This window comes from Salvelinus alpinus, chromosome 37, assembly GCF_045679555.1.
Source record: "Salvelinus alpinus chromosome 37, SLU_Salpinus.1, whole genome shotgun sequence".
NCBI lineage: Eukaryota > Metazoa > Chordata > Actinopteri > Salmoniformes > Salmonidae > Salvelinus > Salvelinus alpinus.
The window spans coordinates 15,497,589-15,518,054 of NC_092122.1; the positions used below are offsets into that span (position 1 = coordinate 15,497,589).

General features: G+C 44.9%; 1 protein-coding gene across 9 annotated transcripts in view; it reads right to left on the reverse strand.

The window, feature by feature from the left end:
• The window catches only part of LOC139566028 (membrane-associated guanylate kinase, WW and PDZ domain-containing protein 2-like), a 268,774-nt gene that overhangs the window by 20,287 nt on the left and 228,021 nt on the right, over positions 1-20,466 (reverse strand). For 7 of the 9 annotated variants that reach the window (XM_071386857.1, XM_071386856.1, XM_071386860.1 and 4 more), the window contains exons 11-15: positions 9,498-9,529; positions 4,334-4,556; positions 1,439-1,480; positions 666-781; positions 97-289 (exon numbers count right to left, since the gene is read on the reverse strand). In XM_071386857.1, the coding sequence (XP_071242958.1) occupies positions 97-289; positions 666-781; positions 1,439-1,480; positions 4,334-4,556; positions 9,498-9,529 (606 nt within the window). The remainder of the gene's footprint in view (positions 1-96; positions 290-665; positions 782-1,438; positions 1,481-4,333; positions 4,557-9,497; positions 9,530-20,466) is intronic. The other 2 variants (XM_071386858.1, XM_071386859.1) reach the window with 2 other exon arrangements.

The window sequence follows — 20,466 nt, forward strand, 5'->3', positions numbered from 1 at the left end:
ATGATCTAAGGCCAGAGTTTCGTTTTCCTCCCTAATGATTAGGATTAGGAGTGTTCAGGAAACTGATCCTAGATCTGTCCTCTCCCATCCTCTCACCTGGGCCCTGTAGCCTCCTCCTGATGGTGAGGTTGACCTGTCCATTGCGGGCGGCGCCGTGCATCAGGTCGATGACGTAGCGGTGGGGCTTCCCCGCCACCGGGATCCCATCCACAAAGATGAGCTCATCGCCTGGCCGCAGGCGCCCGTCTCTGTCCGCAGGGCTCTTCTCTATGATGGCCCCAATCAGAATCTGTTTATGGGAACCAGACCAATCAGAACGCATGGAGAGGTAGGGGTTAAAAAGTCGGTTGACCAATCATAGGGCTGGATTCAGAACTACATTGACAGGACTACATTGAAGCGATATGTAGCCATGGTCAAGTGGACAAGAAACATGCAGTGAGTAACTGTATGTGAAATGACATGTATAAGTGGTTATGTCATGTCAGTGGTGCTTATGAATAGATACGTGGCTCCATGTTTGCGCTGAGTGTTACTCTACAGACAATTAACCAGTAACCATCCACAGCAGCATCACCAGTCTCAGTCAGGGTTCAGGGTTAGATATGTATGTAGTGGGTTAGAGAGGAGAAAATGACAGGGTTCCACGCCCATCTCATACGAGCCTTCTCACGGGTGTCCGGACTCACAGGCTGTCCCGCCTCGTCTCCCCCAAGGATGCGGAAGCCGAAGCCGGACTTCTGCCTCCTCAGGTGGACCTCCACCTCCTGGTACTCTGCCCCTGGGGTCAAGGAACAGACAACACCTGTGACACGTGTTGACCTTGGAGTGCCCTCAGTCTAATGACTAATTTATGTGGAGCCAGAGGATTGTTAATCACATATTGTGGAAGTTAACACATGAAATTAAAGGCACTGTTATTTCTGTGTTTTACATAATATTGTACAACAGCTGATGGAACTAACACTGTTAAAGTGTGATTTAAAAAAAATCAGTGTTATTTCCTGGTAGCTTGTTGAAAAGAATCGACACAGGACCCTAATCAGCAGGTTTGCATGGGCGGGAGTTTCGGCTTTCCATGGGGACATCAATGTGGTATATTGGTTAATAGACCAATAACAAAGAGTTCCAAACTTCTCTGCCAATAACAGCTAGTTTTCAGTTTTCCACTCCCCACTCAAACCAGACAGTTCTTGCTAAAGTCTTGCTTGAGAATGTTTTTTAGGCTAAAAAGCAAATTTTGCCAATTTTAATGGAACTCTATTACAGCAAGGCACTTATTTGTTACCCAGAAATGATTTGATATTGATATAAAACGGCTGCATTGGGCCTTTAATGCATTGCAAATTAAATTAAAGGTTTCATTAAAAAATACATTTTTTTTTTTTTTTGAATAATCCCTATTCCTCCCTGTGGACAGTCTTCTTCAGGGCCATACCTGAGTGGTCCACAGAGAAGATGGTCCGCGGCAGGCCTGGCTCTGTGTGGGGAAGGGAGATTGAGGGAGCACCCATAAACAATAATACAACACACACACTGTCTTACAACTGTCTCACTCAGAGCAGACTATTAAAAAGACTGAGACTAGAGCAAGACAGAAAAAAACTTGCCTCAGCACATTGTCTGCACAGAGTTCCTACATCATCCATTACACTGTGGAAAAGATGTGCCTAGGGCTTGTAATACAGTTATCTTTTTATTTACAGTATGTGTTAGGGGAGCAGAAACTCATCTGCAATCAGGCCTTTACTGGAAAGCAGAATGATTTGTGGCATAGTGATATTCATTACCCTGAAAACCCTTTCCTATGAAATGAAGTAGAGCGGGTCAAAGTGACTGTGATGAGAAATGGGCTCTATTTACAGCAGGTTTAATCACGGAGACCAGTGTCCGCTGGGATACCAGAGGAATTAATTGAGGAAACAAAGATGGCGGATAAGGAGACTGACTGACAAGTCTTACCACGGAACCCATAAACAGTGTTTTAAGTTTATATTAAATAAGATTGCTGGGAAAAATACTCATACATGTGGGCAGAAGATAAGGACAGAATGACCTTGCTGGCTAGAGGAGGATTTTGGTGTATTACAGACTGTGTTGCAGTTTACATAAAATACACAATTCATAAATCTCCATCTATCTCCAGCTCTCTCACATGCAATGGGGTCTCCTGGTTTCCTTCTAGAATAAAGGCATCTAATTACAGATGTAGGATTTTAATTTGATCACTCTTTTGTTCCTGAGAATTTTCCTACACAGCAGGAAATATAAACTTGTAGTGTATTCAAGCTTAAAAAGGCTTCTAAAGTTCTTAATATATATTGTTTTATTAACCCCTACATTCTTTTCCATGAATTATAACCCATTTCCTGTTGCTGCATGATTATTTTCCAGCTGTAGAAAACCTTATCAACATTCAGTGGAAGCTACACTGACTTGTCTATGGTTGTGGGGTATGGGTGCATTTTCTTCTCTAACAGCCTGTATTGGTCTCCAGGCTATATTGAGAACAGTCCTAGTTAGATAAGGTTACTGAAAAATACCAATGTTCATGACCTAGAACTCCCACACCACTGAGGGGAAACAAGTAAAGTGTTCCTAAAAGTTGCCCTGTGCCTCAACCCTGTTAACCTGACTGACCAACAGTCTGCAAGTGTAGCCTAGCAGCGAACAGCACTTTGGGGGCTTGTTACATGGAGGGGACAGATACGTAACACTAAACTGAATACACGAGAGAGCGAGAGAGAGAAAGAAAAGCTACAGAGAAAGATTGACCGAGAAGCTGGAAGGCTTTGACGTGGAGTTCTTCCGACAGCCCTGTCCTCTTTAATAAAGGTTGTGTTGCGTAAGCGCGCACACAGCTCGCCTCTCTCCTCACAGTGTGCATCTACTGTAGCCTACGACTGACTCAGGCCCACAGAGATTCTACAATAGAGAGGAGCAGAGCATTATCATGTCTACCGGCTAGAGGCTCGCATGTCAATCATGAAGCCTCTATGGTACATCAAGCTGCACGGACTTAACAGAAACTAGCACTGTCACTAGCACTGGTCAAAAGGATGAGTGCACTTTATGTTCAGAATCATACAGTAGATATGACTACTGATGTCAAAAACCAATGGTATACTGTCGTACAACTCCTTCTACAGAGCATATCTTGGCAACCCAGTCAAAAGCTTGGTCGTACACTCAATGAACTGAAAGGAAATCCCTATGCTTGTACCCCTGACAGGATCTTTAATGGCTAAAATATAATTGTTGGCTCCTAAAGTATACAGCGGTCTAAGAAGACAGGTTGTTGGCTGAGATGTTCCTGAAAAAAATAGCTAATTTGACTATACACTCTGGCAGAACATCGACTGGAGGCAGAGATCCGCGAGATATTCAGAGATTCCCCGAACGAAGGAGTCTAGGCCAAGTACAAATGTATCAACATCAAGTCATCTGTCAGCACTAAGATAAAAGTATAAACTCTTAAATCGTTGTCATACTCCATCATATTTACAGAAATACATCTACAGACAAAACAACATAATACATCTCATTCTGCAGAACTCAGATAACCCAGACTATGTCCCTATAGGAACAGAACCCAGACTATGTCCCTATAGGAACAGAACCCAGACAACCCAGACTATGTCCCTATAGGAACAGAACCCAGATAATGTCCCTATAGGAACAGAACCCAGACTATGTCCCTATAGGAACAGAACCCAGACTATGTCCCTATAGGAACAGAACCCAGACTATGTCCCTATAGGAACAGAACCCAGACTATGTCCCTATAGGAACAGAACCCAGACTATGTCCCTATAGGAACAGAACCCAGACTATGTCCCTATAGGAACAGAACCCAGACAACCCAGACTATGTCCCTATAGGAACAGAACCCAGACAACCCAGACTATGTCCCTATAGGAACAGAACCCAGACAACCCAGACTATGTCTCTATAGGAACAGAACCCAGACAACCCAGACTATGTCCCTATAGGAACAGAACCCAGACAACCCAGACTATGTCCCTATAGGAACACAACCCAGACGTTTGTCCCTATAGGAACAGAACCCAGACTATGTCCCTATAGGAACAGAACAGGTGGAGCTGAGGCCATTGCTATATTGCACTATGGAGCCCTGACTACTGTTCACGAGGGCTACAATGATTCATTCAGGAGATGAGGTGTGTGTGTGTGTGTGTATGAGTGTGTTTTTGTGCATCTTCATAGGTCCACCTGTTCAGAAGAACATTAACCCCTGGAACCCCAGACAGATATGATGGGGCTGTTGTTGTTGTTGATTCTGTTGTTGTACTAGTGTGGTTCCAGTACTTACGCCTACTATTCTCATAGATAGCCCTGGACTTCTCATAGAGGTCATAGGGGTTGGGCCTGCTCAGATCAAAGCCCTCGGGGAGGGCAGAGTCTGGGACTGAGGCCCTGTGGAGGTGGCGGGTCAGGAAGGGGGCGTTGTGGGGGACAACGGGGGCAGACAGACTGGTCTGGGGGCTGCCCTGACCCCCTCCCTGGCCTTGGGCCGCGTCCCACTGCTCCAACACCTGTAAACACATCAGACATCAGGGCATTGGTTCAGTCTCCACCACCCCTACCCTGGTTCTCACCCGGTCCTTACTCACTGACATCCCTAAGGGATGCAAGGGGGCGCTGTCCTGGTACTCTAACAACTTCCTCTTAGACGAACCAAATGAGGTGAGAGCAGGTAGCAAAGCTATTCATAGTATACAGGTGGGGACAGAGGCCTTCATGGACGTCATCGACTTCATTGACCTCTGTCATTCACTACAGCAGTCTAATATTAGTGGGAGTAGTAATGCAACAAAGCAACATGAGCACCAGCCGGCGGCGACTAATTAAAGGCAACAACAAAGATGAAGAGAGGAGAGGTGAAGAAACGTTTAAAGGAAATAGAAGATGCCAAGGCTTATTAAAGCAGGTCCGGAAAAGCAGTGTGTAAATTATGCAGAGGGAGAGAGAGCACAGGCACACCAGTTCAGGGCTGCTGGGAGGAAGAGGGAGGCAGGCGGAGAGCATATTAAACATGTCAGTGTGCCACTGTCGTCGTCGGAAGATGGCAAATGGCCAAAGTGGGCACACAGAGGGTACTGGCCCAGTTTAAGGTGGCTACGGCCCAAGACATTCTATGATAGAGACTGTAGTGGATGCTAGAGTGGCATGGTAATAGGAGGAGTGCAAACACACAGCATTCACCCCCCTCAGAGAATCTATTTGATGAACCTGTGTGTGCGTGTGTGTGTGTGTGTGTTCTGCAACTATAATGGAATGTAGATGTGGTGGATAATGTGTGGTGTCTCTATTGTGGTGTCTCTAATACAATGCAGAAAAGCCAGCAGTGCTAGTGTCAAAACAGGTTTGTTTAGTCCCAATTACTCTCAGCAGCGTTGAATCCCAAACCACTCAGTGTGCGTCCAGGAGAAAAAGAGAGAAGTGGTAATTTATGCGGGTGTAAATGCAAACAATGCAGCTACAGTGGGGAGAACAAGTATTTGATACACTGACAATTTTGCAGGTTTTCCTACTTACAAAGCATGTAGAGGTCTGTCATTTTTATCATAGGTACACTTCAACTGTGAGAGAAGGAATCTAAAACAAAAATCCAGAAAATCACATTGTATGATTTTTAATTAATTAATTTGCATTTTATTGCATGACATAAGTATTTGATACATCAGAAAATCAGAACTGAATATTTGGTACAGAAACCTTAGTTTGCAATTACAGAGATCATACGTTTCCTGTAGTTCTTGACCAGGTTTGCACACACTGCAGCAGGGATTTTGGCCCACTCCTCCATACAGACCTTCTCCAGATCCTTCAGGTTTCGGGGCTGTCGCTGGGCAATACGGACTTTCGGCTCCCTCCAAAGATTTTCTATTGGGTTCAGGTCTGGAGACTGGCTAGGCCACTCCAGGACCTTGAGATGCTTCTTACGGAGCCACTCCTTAGTTGCCCTGGCTGTGTGTTTCGGGTCGTTGTCATGCTGGAAGACCCAGCCACGACCCATCTTCAATGCTCTTACTGAGGGAAGGAGGTTGTTGGTCAAGATCTCGCGATACATGGCCCCATCCATCCTCCCTTCAATACGGTGCAGTCGTCCTGTCCCCTTTGCAGAAAAGCATCCCCAAAGAATGATCTTTCCACCTCCATGCTTCACGGTTGGGATGGTGTTCTTGGGGTTGTACTCATCCTTCTATTCCTCCAAACACGGCGAGTGGAGTTTAGAGCAAAAAGCTCTATTTTTGTCTCATCAGACCACATGACCTTCTCCCATTCCTCCTCTGGATCATCCAGATGGTCATTGGCAAACTTCAGACGGGCCTGGACATGCGCTGGCTTGAGCAGGGGGACCTTGCGTGCGCTGCAGGATTTTAATCCATGACGGCGTAGTGTGTTACTAATGGTTTTCTTTGAGACTGTGGTCCCAGCTCTCTTCAGGTCATTGACCAGGTCCTTCCGTGTAGTTCTGGGTTGATCCCTCACATTCCTCATGATCATTGATGCCCCACGAGGTGAGATCTTGCATGGAGCCCCAGACCGAGGGTGATTGACCGTCATCTTGAACTTCTTCCATTTTCTAATAATTGTGCCAACAGTTGTTGCCTTCTCACCAAGCTGCTTGGCTATTGTCCTGTAGCCCATCCCAGCCTTGTACAGGTCTACAATTTATCCCTGATGTCCTTACACAGCTCTCTGGTCTTGGCCATTGTGGAGAGGTTGGAGTCTGTTTGATTGAGTGTGTGGACAGGTGTCTTTTATACAGGTAACGAGTTCAAACAGGTGCAGTTAATACAGGTAATGAGTGGAGAACAGGAGGGCTTCTTAAAGAAAAACTAACAGGTCTGTGAGAGCCGGAATTCTTACTGGTTGGTAGGTGATCAAATACTTATGTCATGCAATAAAATGCAAATTAATTACTTAAAAATCATACAATGTGATTTTCTGGATTTTTGTTTTAGATTCCGTCTCTCACAGTTGAAGTGTACCTATGATAAAAATGACAGACCTCTACATGCTTTGTAAGTAGGAAAACCTGCAAAATCGGCAGTGTATCAAATACTTGTTCTCCCCACTGTATATGGTTAAGTGCATAAAATATGATTTCTCTTCCCATTTGAAATAAGCACCACACTGATTATTTGAAGTGATACACACTATGACCTATTTTGACAAGCTGAGCTGCTTTCTTGTGTTGTACAAATGTCAGTTGTCTTTAGAAAACAGAGTGGTGTTGATGAGATAGTGAAGATGACACATTGGTATGTTAGGATGACAGTGAGAAATAGTTCTCTCTAGTACCACCCGATAAAATGACTAATTTGATATCAGGAGCTGTATAAAAAGATGCTGCCAAGGCATCTAGTTCCATCGGACCAAGGCAAAATCAAAGTGTTCCCACTCTGTGTGGTTCCACCCATCTCTGCTCCTGATCTTCGGAATGTCTGAGTGTCTGGCCGTGTAATGGCAGGGTGACAGTCAGGGGATCTTATTAAGTCTGGACCAGACTATAGCACTGTCACTTCCCCTACCTCCTTCTCCGTCATTCTCTCCCTCCATCTATTATACTGTATATACTAAGTGAAGTATGAAGTATGGTAATGTCTTTCCTAACTGGCTCTGAGAGGGTTAAATAAAGTTGTTTTGAATTGAATTGAATCTTTCCCCCTCATTTAGTCACAGGCAGTCAGGCTCTTTAAGACTGTATGACCTGTGTGTGTGGCTAGAGACTGCTGTTTCCTAAACACAACACTCTCAGGTCTGGCCATAAATTGATTCTGCATCCACACCAATAGTACTACAAACTACTGTATATTCTGTTCTTCACTCTCATGACTATATGAGAATATACTCATATATGAACAGGCTTTGTTCCAAACTGAATTCGGAAGGCAGGGCATCATTAGTATTTGTGCCAACTTTGAGTCACAATTACAGAACTCCCATAGTCTCCGTTTTTAAACTTTGTATCCATGTTGGATTATTTGGGCTGGGCTTCTTTGGGCTACGGGAATCGTCCTGAACTAATGATATCCAATTAAACCTGGGCTGTTGGGGGCGGTTGGCAGCTGCTGGTGCTCTGAAGCCTGTTCTGCATCATAGGTCAATGCGTGGAGAGGAACAAACACACGCTAGGGGAGAGAAAGAGTGGCTTCGGCTGGACCGCCTGCCTGCCTGACTCCATAGCTATTCTCCCAGGCACTTCTTCTCCAGGAGCTCAGATTCAGAATTACCATCAATCTGTTCGAAACTGAGAGATTCAACAAAGAGGAGCACAGAAATGAGCTATGAGGAAAAATCCATGAGAGGGCTTGAGAGAGCTGCTGACAAGCAGGGATAACACAAAGACTGCTTCTTCTGAGTCCATGGATGTGTGGAATGTTATGATCTGTCACCGGAGACTCTACAAATGAGCTGAGGTTAGTAGCTGGTTAGCTATATCAGCCAAACTAGAACATGAAGTAGCATGAAATGGGATACACACACACACAAACACACACACCTTGTTTCTTGGCAATACACCATGTCTAACTCGACTCAGAGAGTGCTCTGAGAGGCATTGTAGCAGCTCTTCCTTGTCTGGATGACAAGTATTTATTGAGTGTTTGGGGACAGAGTCCAGACAGACAGACAGACAGGCAGACAGACAGACAGAGGCTAGGTTTGAACAGAGTGTTGTCTAAGAGGTCTCAGACATCTTTAAAGTTTCAGCTTTCAACATGTTAGTACAATCTGTCTCGACAAAAACTAAAAATACAACATTTGTATATTTTGTCTGACATATATGACATCTGAGAAAACATAGTTATGACAAAAGATGATCAGGAAAGATAGCTAAGTTAGTAGCAGATCAATATCAGCCTGGAGATGAAGGAAGAAGGGAAGAATGGATGAGTGATAATTTCTCGGTATGACTGTTAGAAAAGGGTTCTCTCACTCTCTTTATCAGGGATACAGAGGAGCTGAGAGAAGGATGGAATGTTGAGGGGACCATGCCAACCCAGAGTCTGGACCATAGATATAGCATTACTAGAAGAGCATCTGGTCTAGCAGTTTGCATAGACGTAGACTGTCATGTGCATAGACATACACCACATCGAATGACCATCAAGATTTATTTAGATCATGGCCCATCTGGCTCACGGTATGACGAGTCTGGTAATTCTATATCTATGAGTGGGCCACTTATCCCTTTCCTCTGCATGTGACGGCAAGAGGAAGGGTCCAACTCAAGGCCAGGATACAGCAGCAGCCGAGACACGACAACAGCACTACAGTTAGTATAAGGGAAGGGAATAGAATAGAGTAGTCATTCTCAGCTAGTTCAGAAGATATAGATTTAAGGTTATGTAGTAAAGTCAATCAGAGCAGCTCCAACATATATGCACAGTGCAGCCATTTTGTTAACTAAATGAGTCAATTAGAATTAATGGGAGAGCTGAGGCTTGGAAGACAATGCATTTTACCTGTTTAGGGGTCTTCCAGGGTGAATAGTGACCTGCAATAGTGAGAAAACAACAATGTTTAGCCTAGAGAGTAGTGGCAGCCATTACATTAGGTCTGAGCTGGTCTGTCTGTGTCTGAGGGCTACTCCATGAACTAAAGAAAGATAACAAAACTTAAACGGAATAAAACATTAAGAAACCAATGGAAAGATTTGCACTAAAAGCAATGAGGGGGCTGCAAAATAATCCCACCCCAAGTGGTGCGATGCAATGTCCTTGAGAAGCAGATTCTTGAAGCACCAGAAAGAAAATGGGTCAGAGAGGATCTTACAGTAACGTTGGTCTCCAAGCCAAGGGGAAGTTGAAAACTGCCACCACCACAGTGCACAACACATGAAGAACACCTGCTCTTTCCATCACATAGACTGACCAGGTGAATCCAGGTGAAAGATATGATCCCTATTTGATGTCACTTGTTAAATCCACTTCAATCAGTGTAGATGAAGGGGAGGAGACAGGTTAAATAAGAACTGAGACATGGATGGTGTATGTGTACCATTCAGAGGGTGAATGGGCAAGACACAAAATGTAAGTACGTTTGAACAGGTTATGGTAGTAGGTGCCAGGTGCACTGGTTTGTGTCAAGAACTGCAACACTGCAGTGTTTTTCACGCTCAACAGTATCTCGTGTGTATCAAGAATGGTCCACCGCCCAAAGGAAATCCAGCCAACTTGACACAACTGTGAGAAGCATTGGAGTCAACATGGGCCAGCATCCGTGTGGAACGCTTTCGACACCTTGTAGAGTCCATGCCCCGACGAATGAAGTCTGTTCTGAGGGTAAAAGGGGGGTGCAACTCAATGTTAGGAAGGTGTTCCTAATGTTTGGTATACTCAGTGTACATTACCGTATGTGTTGCTAAATTATCCCAAATAATTGATCATATTATAGGGGATCATATTGGAGAAGCCTTTGCCAATATTTGGATAAACATCCAGGCTTGATCTTATATCAGAATTCTCTGTCATTTAATTTGCCTTACAGGGACAACGCTTGGGGAAAACACCAGAGGTGACGGTCTGATAAAGAATCAGACTTCTCACAGAAGTAGAATAGGTCATAACCTTAGAAAACCATAAACGCTCCCCTGACTCTAAAGTTGGATTGAAGTGATGAGAATGATTCGATAGGTGATGAGGCTTCACCATTCAACACAATTTTCCCTGGACAAATATAACCTACACAGTAAGTTTCCATGTTAGACTGGTAGATTTTATACAATTCAAGATATACACTACAGCCGTGGTATTCAAACTGTTTCAGCGGGAACCCCATGTTTTCAGCCAAAATTCTGGGGACCTCATTTCTTTTCTGAAGAATTTCTCGCGACCCCCCCACCCCAAGTCTAATGAAACAACTTTGAAATCGGTACATTTTGATTTTTACATCAACATATAACCTTCAATGCATTACATTTTCTTTTCTTATCAAAATGAAAAGAAACCAATAAATACATTTACTCAATAAAATAATGTTTCTCAAAAGCGTTTGTATATTGTACCATCTGCAACCCCAACTACAGTTCCCCCGACCCCGACTTTGAATCTCACTGCACTACAGTGTACAGAGCCGTGTAGGTCCTGTAATTGTGTGAATTTAGTAAGTCATTGCATGCACTTCATTACATCATTTGCTAGCAGTAGCATGGACCTCTGCCTTGGATTGAATCATTCAGGGAACTGTAGTGTCAACAGTCACAGCATGTGTGTGGGGTGATGGCATATCACAACACCTCTGCCTTGGATTGAATCATTCAGGGAACTGTAGTGTCAACAGTCACAGCATGTGTGTGGGGTGATGGCATATCACAACACCACTGTGTTTGGACCACATTCTGCCAGGCCAGAGGCTCCAACTATTTCTCGGGTAAATATTCATATTCCAGTTAAAGGTCTCCACTTCTAATATATCAACATGGATTGTGACTTTCGTTCATTGATTGAAGGCAAACCAGAGGCGCTGTGTGAATGTGCAAAGTTTTGGGATGATTTTGGCCGGAGGGTAGTGTGAATGACTTGGCTGTGTTATGAGTAGGTTATGTGTTTTCAACGGGAAAACAGAACCCACTTTGCTCCCTATACCTCTCCCCTGAGCACTAACATACACCCATCTGTAAACTGTAAATAATATGGTGGAAGCTCCACCACTACACTTCTATCTATCCAGATCCTTCAGATCTGCAAACACCAAAAAGGAAGGGTGAGTCCTTACCCACCACCACTGTCATTTAAAAAAGCCCAGCCAACCTTTACTCAGCAAATGACAACATTCCACAATCTACTTCAGCCTAGAACACATGATCACAACAAACAGAGCGTAACAGAATGCAGGACTTCCAGCGGTACTCACCACCGCCGGTGTTCACACTCAGAGCTATGCAACGCAAGGCAGCAGTCTCACATCAAAAGACCCAGCTTCATAACACATACGGCCCAAACTATTCACTCCACATCGCCCCCCCGGAGAAACAGGGTGGAACGTAAAAAACAACAAACAAACAACAGACTGTCTGTCTACTCAATTCAATTTTCAGCCCCTGCAAATCGTCCAGGACCGAATTAGCGAGTGGCTGCCTGCGTTACATGCCAGGAGGCTTCCTGCGTTACATGCCAGGAGGCTTCCCAGCGCTACATGCCAGGAGGCTTCCCAGCGTTACATGCCATGAGGCTTCCCAGCGCTACATGCCAGGAGGCTTCCCAGCGCTACATACAGGAGGCTTTTCGCTGGGAAGCCCCAGCGCTAGTCTCTTTTTAAGGGCGCAATCACACCGTAAACATGCCCTCCATCACCAACGAGTGGCACAGCAGAAATGGAAAGTGATCAACAAAAGAGTGGTAGAGGAGGGAGGAAGGGAGAGAGATGCAGCGACAGAGAAGACATGTTTGCAAACTATCATTCTCTCTCAGTGAGTCATCAATCTGACTGGAGCTTGCCTTGCACAGATCCACGGCTAGAATAAAGATTTTTATAGATGGGGAGAAAATACAGCTGCTTATCAGGAACGACTTTAACAATTCTCAAATCCAATTATTTTTTTGGACAGCTCTATCAGCACAGGCACAACATATATAAAGGTGATAAAGAATCCACATTACTGGGTGATAAATGAGAGAGCGTTCAGACAGCAGGCCTGTTTTTTTATGAAAACTGACTCTTCACTTTCTCAAAACAAGGTCAATCAATACGAGTGCTCTTAGGATGACCTGCTATCAACCAGCATTACTTCAAGACAGAACAACCTGTTTTCTCTGGGAAAGGCAGAGCTACAACCACCATGGAGGGTACTCCACAGGGTAAATCCATTCATTGTTAACTCAGGCATAGGAGGTGTTTGGTTCGAAAGAGATGTCAGTGATGCCCTTTCCTATGGTAGATCAGCACTGAGATGTATTGAGTGACAGACTCTTGCCTCTGTTCCTGTGAGACGCCATAGCAGAGTCAAACATGTTCTAATACCTGAGCTGCATTTCATTTAGTTTGCCTGGTACAGTAGAACACATTTCATAGTTCAGATAGTGCAGGGATCTGAGCTAGCGCCACATCTGCAAGTTAACCATGACAGGTCACGTTATCATTAGCCTACAGTACTCATAGTACAGTAAGCTACCTACAGTGCATAACACTTGCAATGATGACATTCCACCTGGAGATCTGATAGAGTAGAGGTGTCTGAAGTGAGTCATTTGTCATTGAGCAATGGGACAGAACCATTTAAGAGCAGTGGGACAGGACCATGTAAGAGCACTGGGACAGGACAATGTCAGAGCACTGGGACAGGACCATGTCAGAGCACTGGGACAGGACCATGTAAGAGCAGCGGGACAGGACCATGTAAGAGCAGCGGGACAGGACCATGTTAGAGCAGTGGGACAGGACCATGTAAGAGCAGTGGGAGAGGACCATGTTAGAGCAGTGGGACAGGACCATGTAAGAGCAGTGGGACAGGACCATGTAAGAGCAGTGGGACAGGACCATGTTAGAGCAGTGGGACAGGACCATGTAAGAGCAGTGGGACAGGACCATGTTAGAGCAGTGGGACAGGACCATGTTAGAGCAGTGGGACAGGACCATGTTAGAGCAGTGGGAAAGGACCATGTAAGAGCAGTGGGACAGGACCATGTTAAAGCAGTGGGACAGGATCATGTTAGAGCAGCGGGACAGGACCATGTTAGAGCAGCGGGACAGGACCATGTAAGAGCAGTGGGACAGGACCATGTTAAAGCAGTGGGACAGGATCATGTTAGAGCAGCGGAACAGGACCATGTTAGAGCAGTGGGACAGGACCATGTTAGAGCAGTGGGACAGGACCATGTAAGAGCAGTGGGACAGGTCCATGGTAGAGCAGTGGGACAGGATCATGTTAGAGCAGCGGGACCGGACCATGTTAGAGCAGCGGGACAGGATCATATTAGAGCAGCGGGACAGGACCATGTTAGAGCAGCGGGACAGGACCATGTTAGAGCAGCGGGACAGGACCATGTTAGAGCAGCGGGACAGGACCATGTTAGAGCAGCGGGACAGGACCATGTTAGAGCAGCGGGACAGGACCATGTTAGAGCAGCGGGACAGGACCATGTTAGAGCAGCGGGACAGGAGAATGTAATGACCAGAGAGATTAGGACCGTGCTGCCCCGACAGTTTTACTGTGACTCTTCTGCTCCAATGAGGAAGGGATACTGAATTTGGGGGCTTGAGGGCTGAAGTACTGCAGACTTTATTTTCTACCTTGATTAATTGATTGTCTGGCTGAGGTTTGAATAACTTCCTGATTAGAAGAAAAATGATAAATAGCTCTGATGTAAAGTGTGACTGTCAGTGAGAGTGAGAGGGCTGACATATTTTCTGTCTACGGCGAAAGAGCTGTATGCTAAATGAATCAGTAACATACTAATGGGACTTAGTGCTGCCCCCGTACAGTTAATGAGTTGATTGAATCAGAGCCATACGAGACCCTATGTAGATGTAAATATTTCCAACATGACACGACACACCTGCACATGCGTACACACACGCATGTGCACACACACAGATACACTGCACGCACACACACACACACAACAGTGAAGAGCACTATAATATCACACCGCCAGGCTAACAGCAGGCCATGTCATTATTTAAATGAGATTTGGATAACACTACGATTTGATGGAATCTTGCATAGCTTATGAATATACATAAAGCCCACAGGGACGGTTAGCTACTTTAAATAATATCTACCGCATGAAAATGGATTTTGTTGCATGCTGGTTCCATGTTCACTCACGTGTTCAATACCAACACACATCCAGCTGAGGAACAGTAGAAATGATGTGCAGAGAGAAAACTCCATGCTTCAATCCACATTACAGCTCACAACAATCATTTCTTTGTCCCTACGACTCGTATAATAGAATCACACTTTAATCGGATGCTTTAAACACACTCCAAATAAAAGGGCCTAGTTTCGTCAATGGAGCCATTGAGCCGATCCAGGTTAAGCACCCTACTTAGACTCCCAACACACTTTTGTGAAGCCTTAACCCCTGACTCAATGAAAGTGATCTTAGCACCACTCAACCCTAGTAAATGTGTTTAACCTCTTCTAGCCCCGCTGGGATCTGACCTGGCTGCTCACCCATAAGCCATTTGGATGTCTCTCCCACCTCCCTCTCTCTTCCTGTTCCTCTCTCCTAGGGCCATTCTGTTTGGCCAAGGATTCCTGCAGCGGCACAGGGCAGTTCTGGATTGGCTCAGGTCTGCATGGTGCATGTTGGTGGAGACAGAGCTGTGAACATGGCTGTTGCTGTTCAGCACTGTGCTGGTTTGGCAGGCAGCCTGCTCTAGCGCCTCTTGCTGTTAGCCAATGAATCCCTGTCTGGCTGTGTGCTGAATAATCCCTGTGTTGCTGGGCGGCACTCATTGAGTCAAAGTCTCTCCATCCCTCCCTTCTCTCTCTCTTCATTGTGATAGTCATCTCTGGTTCAGCCCGGAGGAAGATATAGCCACCTTAAAGAGCATTAGGAGGGAACAGGACAGGCCAAGTGAGCAAGAAAGACTAGAATGACTCACACACTGGCAGCATCCGTCAAGAGAAAACCTCAGTGAGAGAGTGTACTCGACCAGCAAACAGCTATTGACCATGTATGGGTGTATGAGTATGTGTGTACTGTGTATGTATACATATGGGTTACTGCTGATGGGTGGGCGAACGTATGTGAACTTCACAATCCTGCCACGTCGAGGCACACTAAACGGACATGTCTGAAATCCTCCAATTAGTGTTGTGGTGAAGGCAGCTTGGGTAATGGCGTAGATGGGCCTTAATGAGGGTGTCTGCAGCACACTCGCTAATTAGTGGCGCTGATGAGAGGCACGGCGGCTATTTGTATTGGCAGAAACAGGCCAGGAGTCAGCGGGGAGTTGAAGGGATGGCTGAATATCTTAACTTTATTAGGAGAGCAGGACCGTTCGAAAGTGATCACACGTAATTCACTGGATGTTAGGGATGGTAAGTGAGTCCGTTTCTGATCCATGGAGGAGAGAGTAAACGGTGTGGACCTCCTCCATTCCTGACGATGAGCGTTATGGGAATTGATACCAATACAAGTGAAGACATACACATGGATGCACACACACACAATCACACACACGAACAAACACACGCTCACGCACACACACGCACATTCACATCGCAAGCTCAAGTGACTGCACTGATAACATCAGTTTAGCTGTCATAAGGTAGTTACGAAGTAGCAAACCATGAAGCAATAATGAACAACTATATGACATGAACAGCAGAAAGCTATGGGCTAGAGGCACAGTGTAAACAGACATTACATCCACAGTGTATGTACAGCTAATATATGTGTTTCTGCTACCATTTAGCAATGATGATCACTAACGCCACTTCAAATACTATAATGTTTGTGGAGACATGGTGTAAACAAAAAGACACATTCAATGAAGCCTTCACACAGTGACAGTGGTTGCAACTTTCACGGCAACGCTCATCCGTTGAGTACTGGTGACCATGACAACGTGCAATCAGGCTACATCATAACCAAACAAACGCACGCACGCAATCGTACACAAGTAAGCAGGCACACGCACAGAGTGCTGGGCCCTCTCTAAAATCATACATCTCAATAGTCAATAGCTCCTAGAGATAAGAGCTCTCCCTCATCCTAGTTAGTGAGGCCTGTGGCCATCCCCTGACAGACAGAGCTGCTGTGAGGTAACTCAGCCCCCACTGATCATTTAGGATCTCACTAACGCTGTCTCTGCCTTTAATGGAGGGGTTGGCACGGCAACCCACCATAAAAGAGCCACAACAGCGCCGCGAGGCTCTACACGGACAAGAAATCATGAGTGTGTGTGTGTGAAAGAGATGAGCATTTAATAATAAGGTTGTCACAGCTTCCCCCTCTGGTGACAGAGGGTGTCAGTACTAAACACATCCACCAGATGGTGCTGTCTCAGTGTGTTGTGAGGCTGGGAGGTGGTAGACTGTAGACACGTCTGGAGCCGTCTGACTGTCATTAGATGAGCCGCATGCCAGTGCTAGCCACACAACCATCTGGCCCCACCACACACACACACACACACACACACACACATGCTCATACACACACTGCTGCACAACGGACAGAGCCAATGCATAATAAACTTAGTTAGCTAGTCCTCCTTCTGCTCTCTCTCGCAGATTGAGAGTGTTTACCAAATAGATGAGCTGTGTGTATGTGTGTGTGTCTGTGTGTATGTGCCATGACACAAACAAGGCATTTGAGAGTCAATGAGAAGAGAGGACGTGTTTGCTAGTTGTGTGTAATGTGGTGAGACAGACAAACATTGGCGATCACCTCTTTACTCTCTCTCTGGGCAGTGAGTTGAGTGGAGGCACAGGTCCTCAGGGACCGAGACAGGGGCCATTTTAATTAGAATGTATGGCCCGGGTCCAGTTCCCTGACAGCCCAGCCAAATCGCTGGGCATTAAGAGCTGGAACATCATTTCAATGGAATGGTGACAGTTTTATTAGGGCCGTAATGGCCTGGCTAAACGCTGGAAGCTCTCATCCCTGATTGGTTTGGAGGGATGGAAAGATTTTTTTTCTGTTTTCACCCGAAGCAACAGAAGTTAAGATCTGGGAGCCGGGAGGGAGTGTGAGCTATTGGCTGCAGGGGTTGAGGTCATTTCCATTCCAATTCAGTTCAAGTTAGGACATGAGGTGAATTGAAATTCCAATTCAATCACTGAAAAAATCCTAATGGAAGAAAAATGAGTTTATGACTGTATCCCCAGTCAATGTGGTATGGGTGGGGGTGACGGCCATGTTTGAAACAGACTGAATCGTGTCAAGTGACTACTATGACCTTTCAACTTTACCGCCTGTCTGTCACAAGATGTCCGACAAACAAACGTTCTGCCGTGGCGTTCTGCCTCAGGGTGGTGGCGTGGAGGAGCTAAATGGTGCTAAGTGGGTTTGATGTAATGTGACTAAATCTACATCAGTTAGCTAGCTGCTTCATGGGCCAGCAGGCAGCGCTTCTAGGAGAGCGCACTCCTTTTGACCTACAGCTCTGCTCGACCGCCAGGGTCCGACTACCACACAGATGCGAGGCTCTCTCTCTCTCTGTGTGTGTGTGTGTGTGTGTGTGTGTGTGTGTGTGTGTGTGTGTGTGTGTGTGTGTGTGTGTGTGTGTGTGTGTGTGTGTGTGTGTGTGTGTGTGTGTGTATAGGCATCCCTCATGAGACAAAAGCGACTTAACCCTCTCAGCACCCAATCCCTTTCTCCACTTCCTGGTCTCACATCTTCTGCTTTCTTCTCTCCTTCATTCCCCTGCTTCCCCCGTCCCTCTGTTTTTCATTCTGTTCACATGCGCTCTGTTGGGCCCTGGATTACATGCCAGCCTAATAAAGAAAGAAATGTGCAACTGACAGTAAATCAATTCCTAAAATGACATTGACCTTTCTCTGTAAGTTAGTCACCATGGAGCTATCTGCCTGGCTCTCTGACTATTAGTCTTCTACCAGTTGATCAACAATTATTGACGGGGTGTGTGTGTGTGTGTGCGTGTGTGTGGGTGGGGGGGGGGTTAGTGTAATGGCTGAGTCATTGTGGGGCATTATTGCAATCACTGACTCCACACTTCAATAGGGCAGGAGGATTAATGGGAGCTTCCTGATCACAGTAGGCTTAACTACAACTCATGTCCTGCTATTAACCTCTACGGTGGATGGGATCACTCCCTCTCTCTCTCTCCCCTGAATGATACAAAACGATACTGACGTCACATTAAACAAGGTCCATCAAGTAGAGGTTTTCTCCCTTATATTAGAAAGGGACAATTTTCTGACTTTGACCAGTGACATGGAGTTCCATATACAATTGTATCAGATTTCCTACCGCAATTCTAGCCCAAGTAATGTACCTGTATAAGCACAGCATTCATATAACTGATCTATCTGATGTGATCATCTATACAATACAACACTCCAATCATCCTAGAGGAAACAAGAGGAGAATCATAGTATGACTCAGATAAAGATGGCTAGCCTGTTAGCAGCCTGTTACATGTTGTCTGTTAGCAGGCCTTTCTCTCAGACAAACAAGACGGAAATAAAAGCACTATAGCGCAAATTATCAACTGGCACTGGCTTGTTAACATTCTATATCCTGATCACGTCATTGTCTATTTATTTCACGCTGTAATTCTCTGCACACAAAAGTCTTACATACTTTTCTAAAAGAAAGGTTGCAGGGCAAATAGAAAACAGACACCTTGAAAATGAGTCAGCGTTTTTATCAAGCAGGAAATTCAATCAATAAAATCTCCACCTCCTAGAGATACAAGGGGATGGGATCACTCCCACTCTCTCCTCCATGAGATCGCTCTTTCTCCCCTGAATGATACAAAACCATTCTGACATCCCATTAAACAAGGTCCATCAAGTAGAAGTTTGCAACCTTAGAGAAGTCAGATTTTTCTGACTTGAATAGGTGACCACAGTGCTATTGGGTTCCATATAAAATCTTAAAAAGGTGCAATATGCAGAAATCGCTCCAACATTTCCTGGTTGCAAAAATTCTAGTAATTTCAGTTTATGTGACAAAACAAGCAGTCATTGTGTAGCGAATCATTGTACCATCGAAACCGCTATGAAATATATTTTCCATAACCATAACTATAGAAATGTTCAGCTGTTTGAAGCTGGTGTACAAAACCGAAAGTAAAAGAGGCAAAAACTAAACTTAAGAACGGGAAGCATAGAAATAGCGCACATAGAATAGATCTACACTCTATAGCTGTTCGAAAAGTCATACTAACCTCACTAACCGTAGTATTTGTGATGTGAATTGAGTATATAGTATGTTTATTGGTCATAGTATGGATATAGTTAGTATGCCAAAAGTTCCCGGATATCGTACTACATTCTCCAAAATAGGAAGTATACAAGCAGAGGACACTATTTCCGTACTTTAGGGCCCATAATGCAATTATTCAGGAAATGGGCGCGCTTCACATCGTTTTCAGATTTGAAGAAAATGGCGAAAAATATGCAGCCGAAGTACAACGAGAGCGGATACAAATCCATTGCTTTAACTAATTATGACAAATGTTAAGAAAATGTTGACCAATGTAATCAAGTAATGACTTTTCAAATAAGTGACCTTACACGTTATGTTGGCTGACAATTTGTTAGCTACACTGTCCTTACGAACCACATCATATCATTACAGCAGTATGTACCGGTATGTTGTTAGCTAGCTACCTAACGTTAGTTGACTACTTATACATCAAACTTGCCAGTATATTAACTATACGCTATCTAACTAACTACCCAATGCTTATTGACTTGATTTTTCCCATCATTCTTAGCTTAGCTAAATGGTATAGTCGTTGTGCGCTCTCAATGGACATTCAGGTGCTTTCGTAAATTCGCTCTGGCTT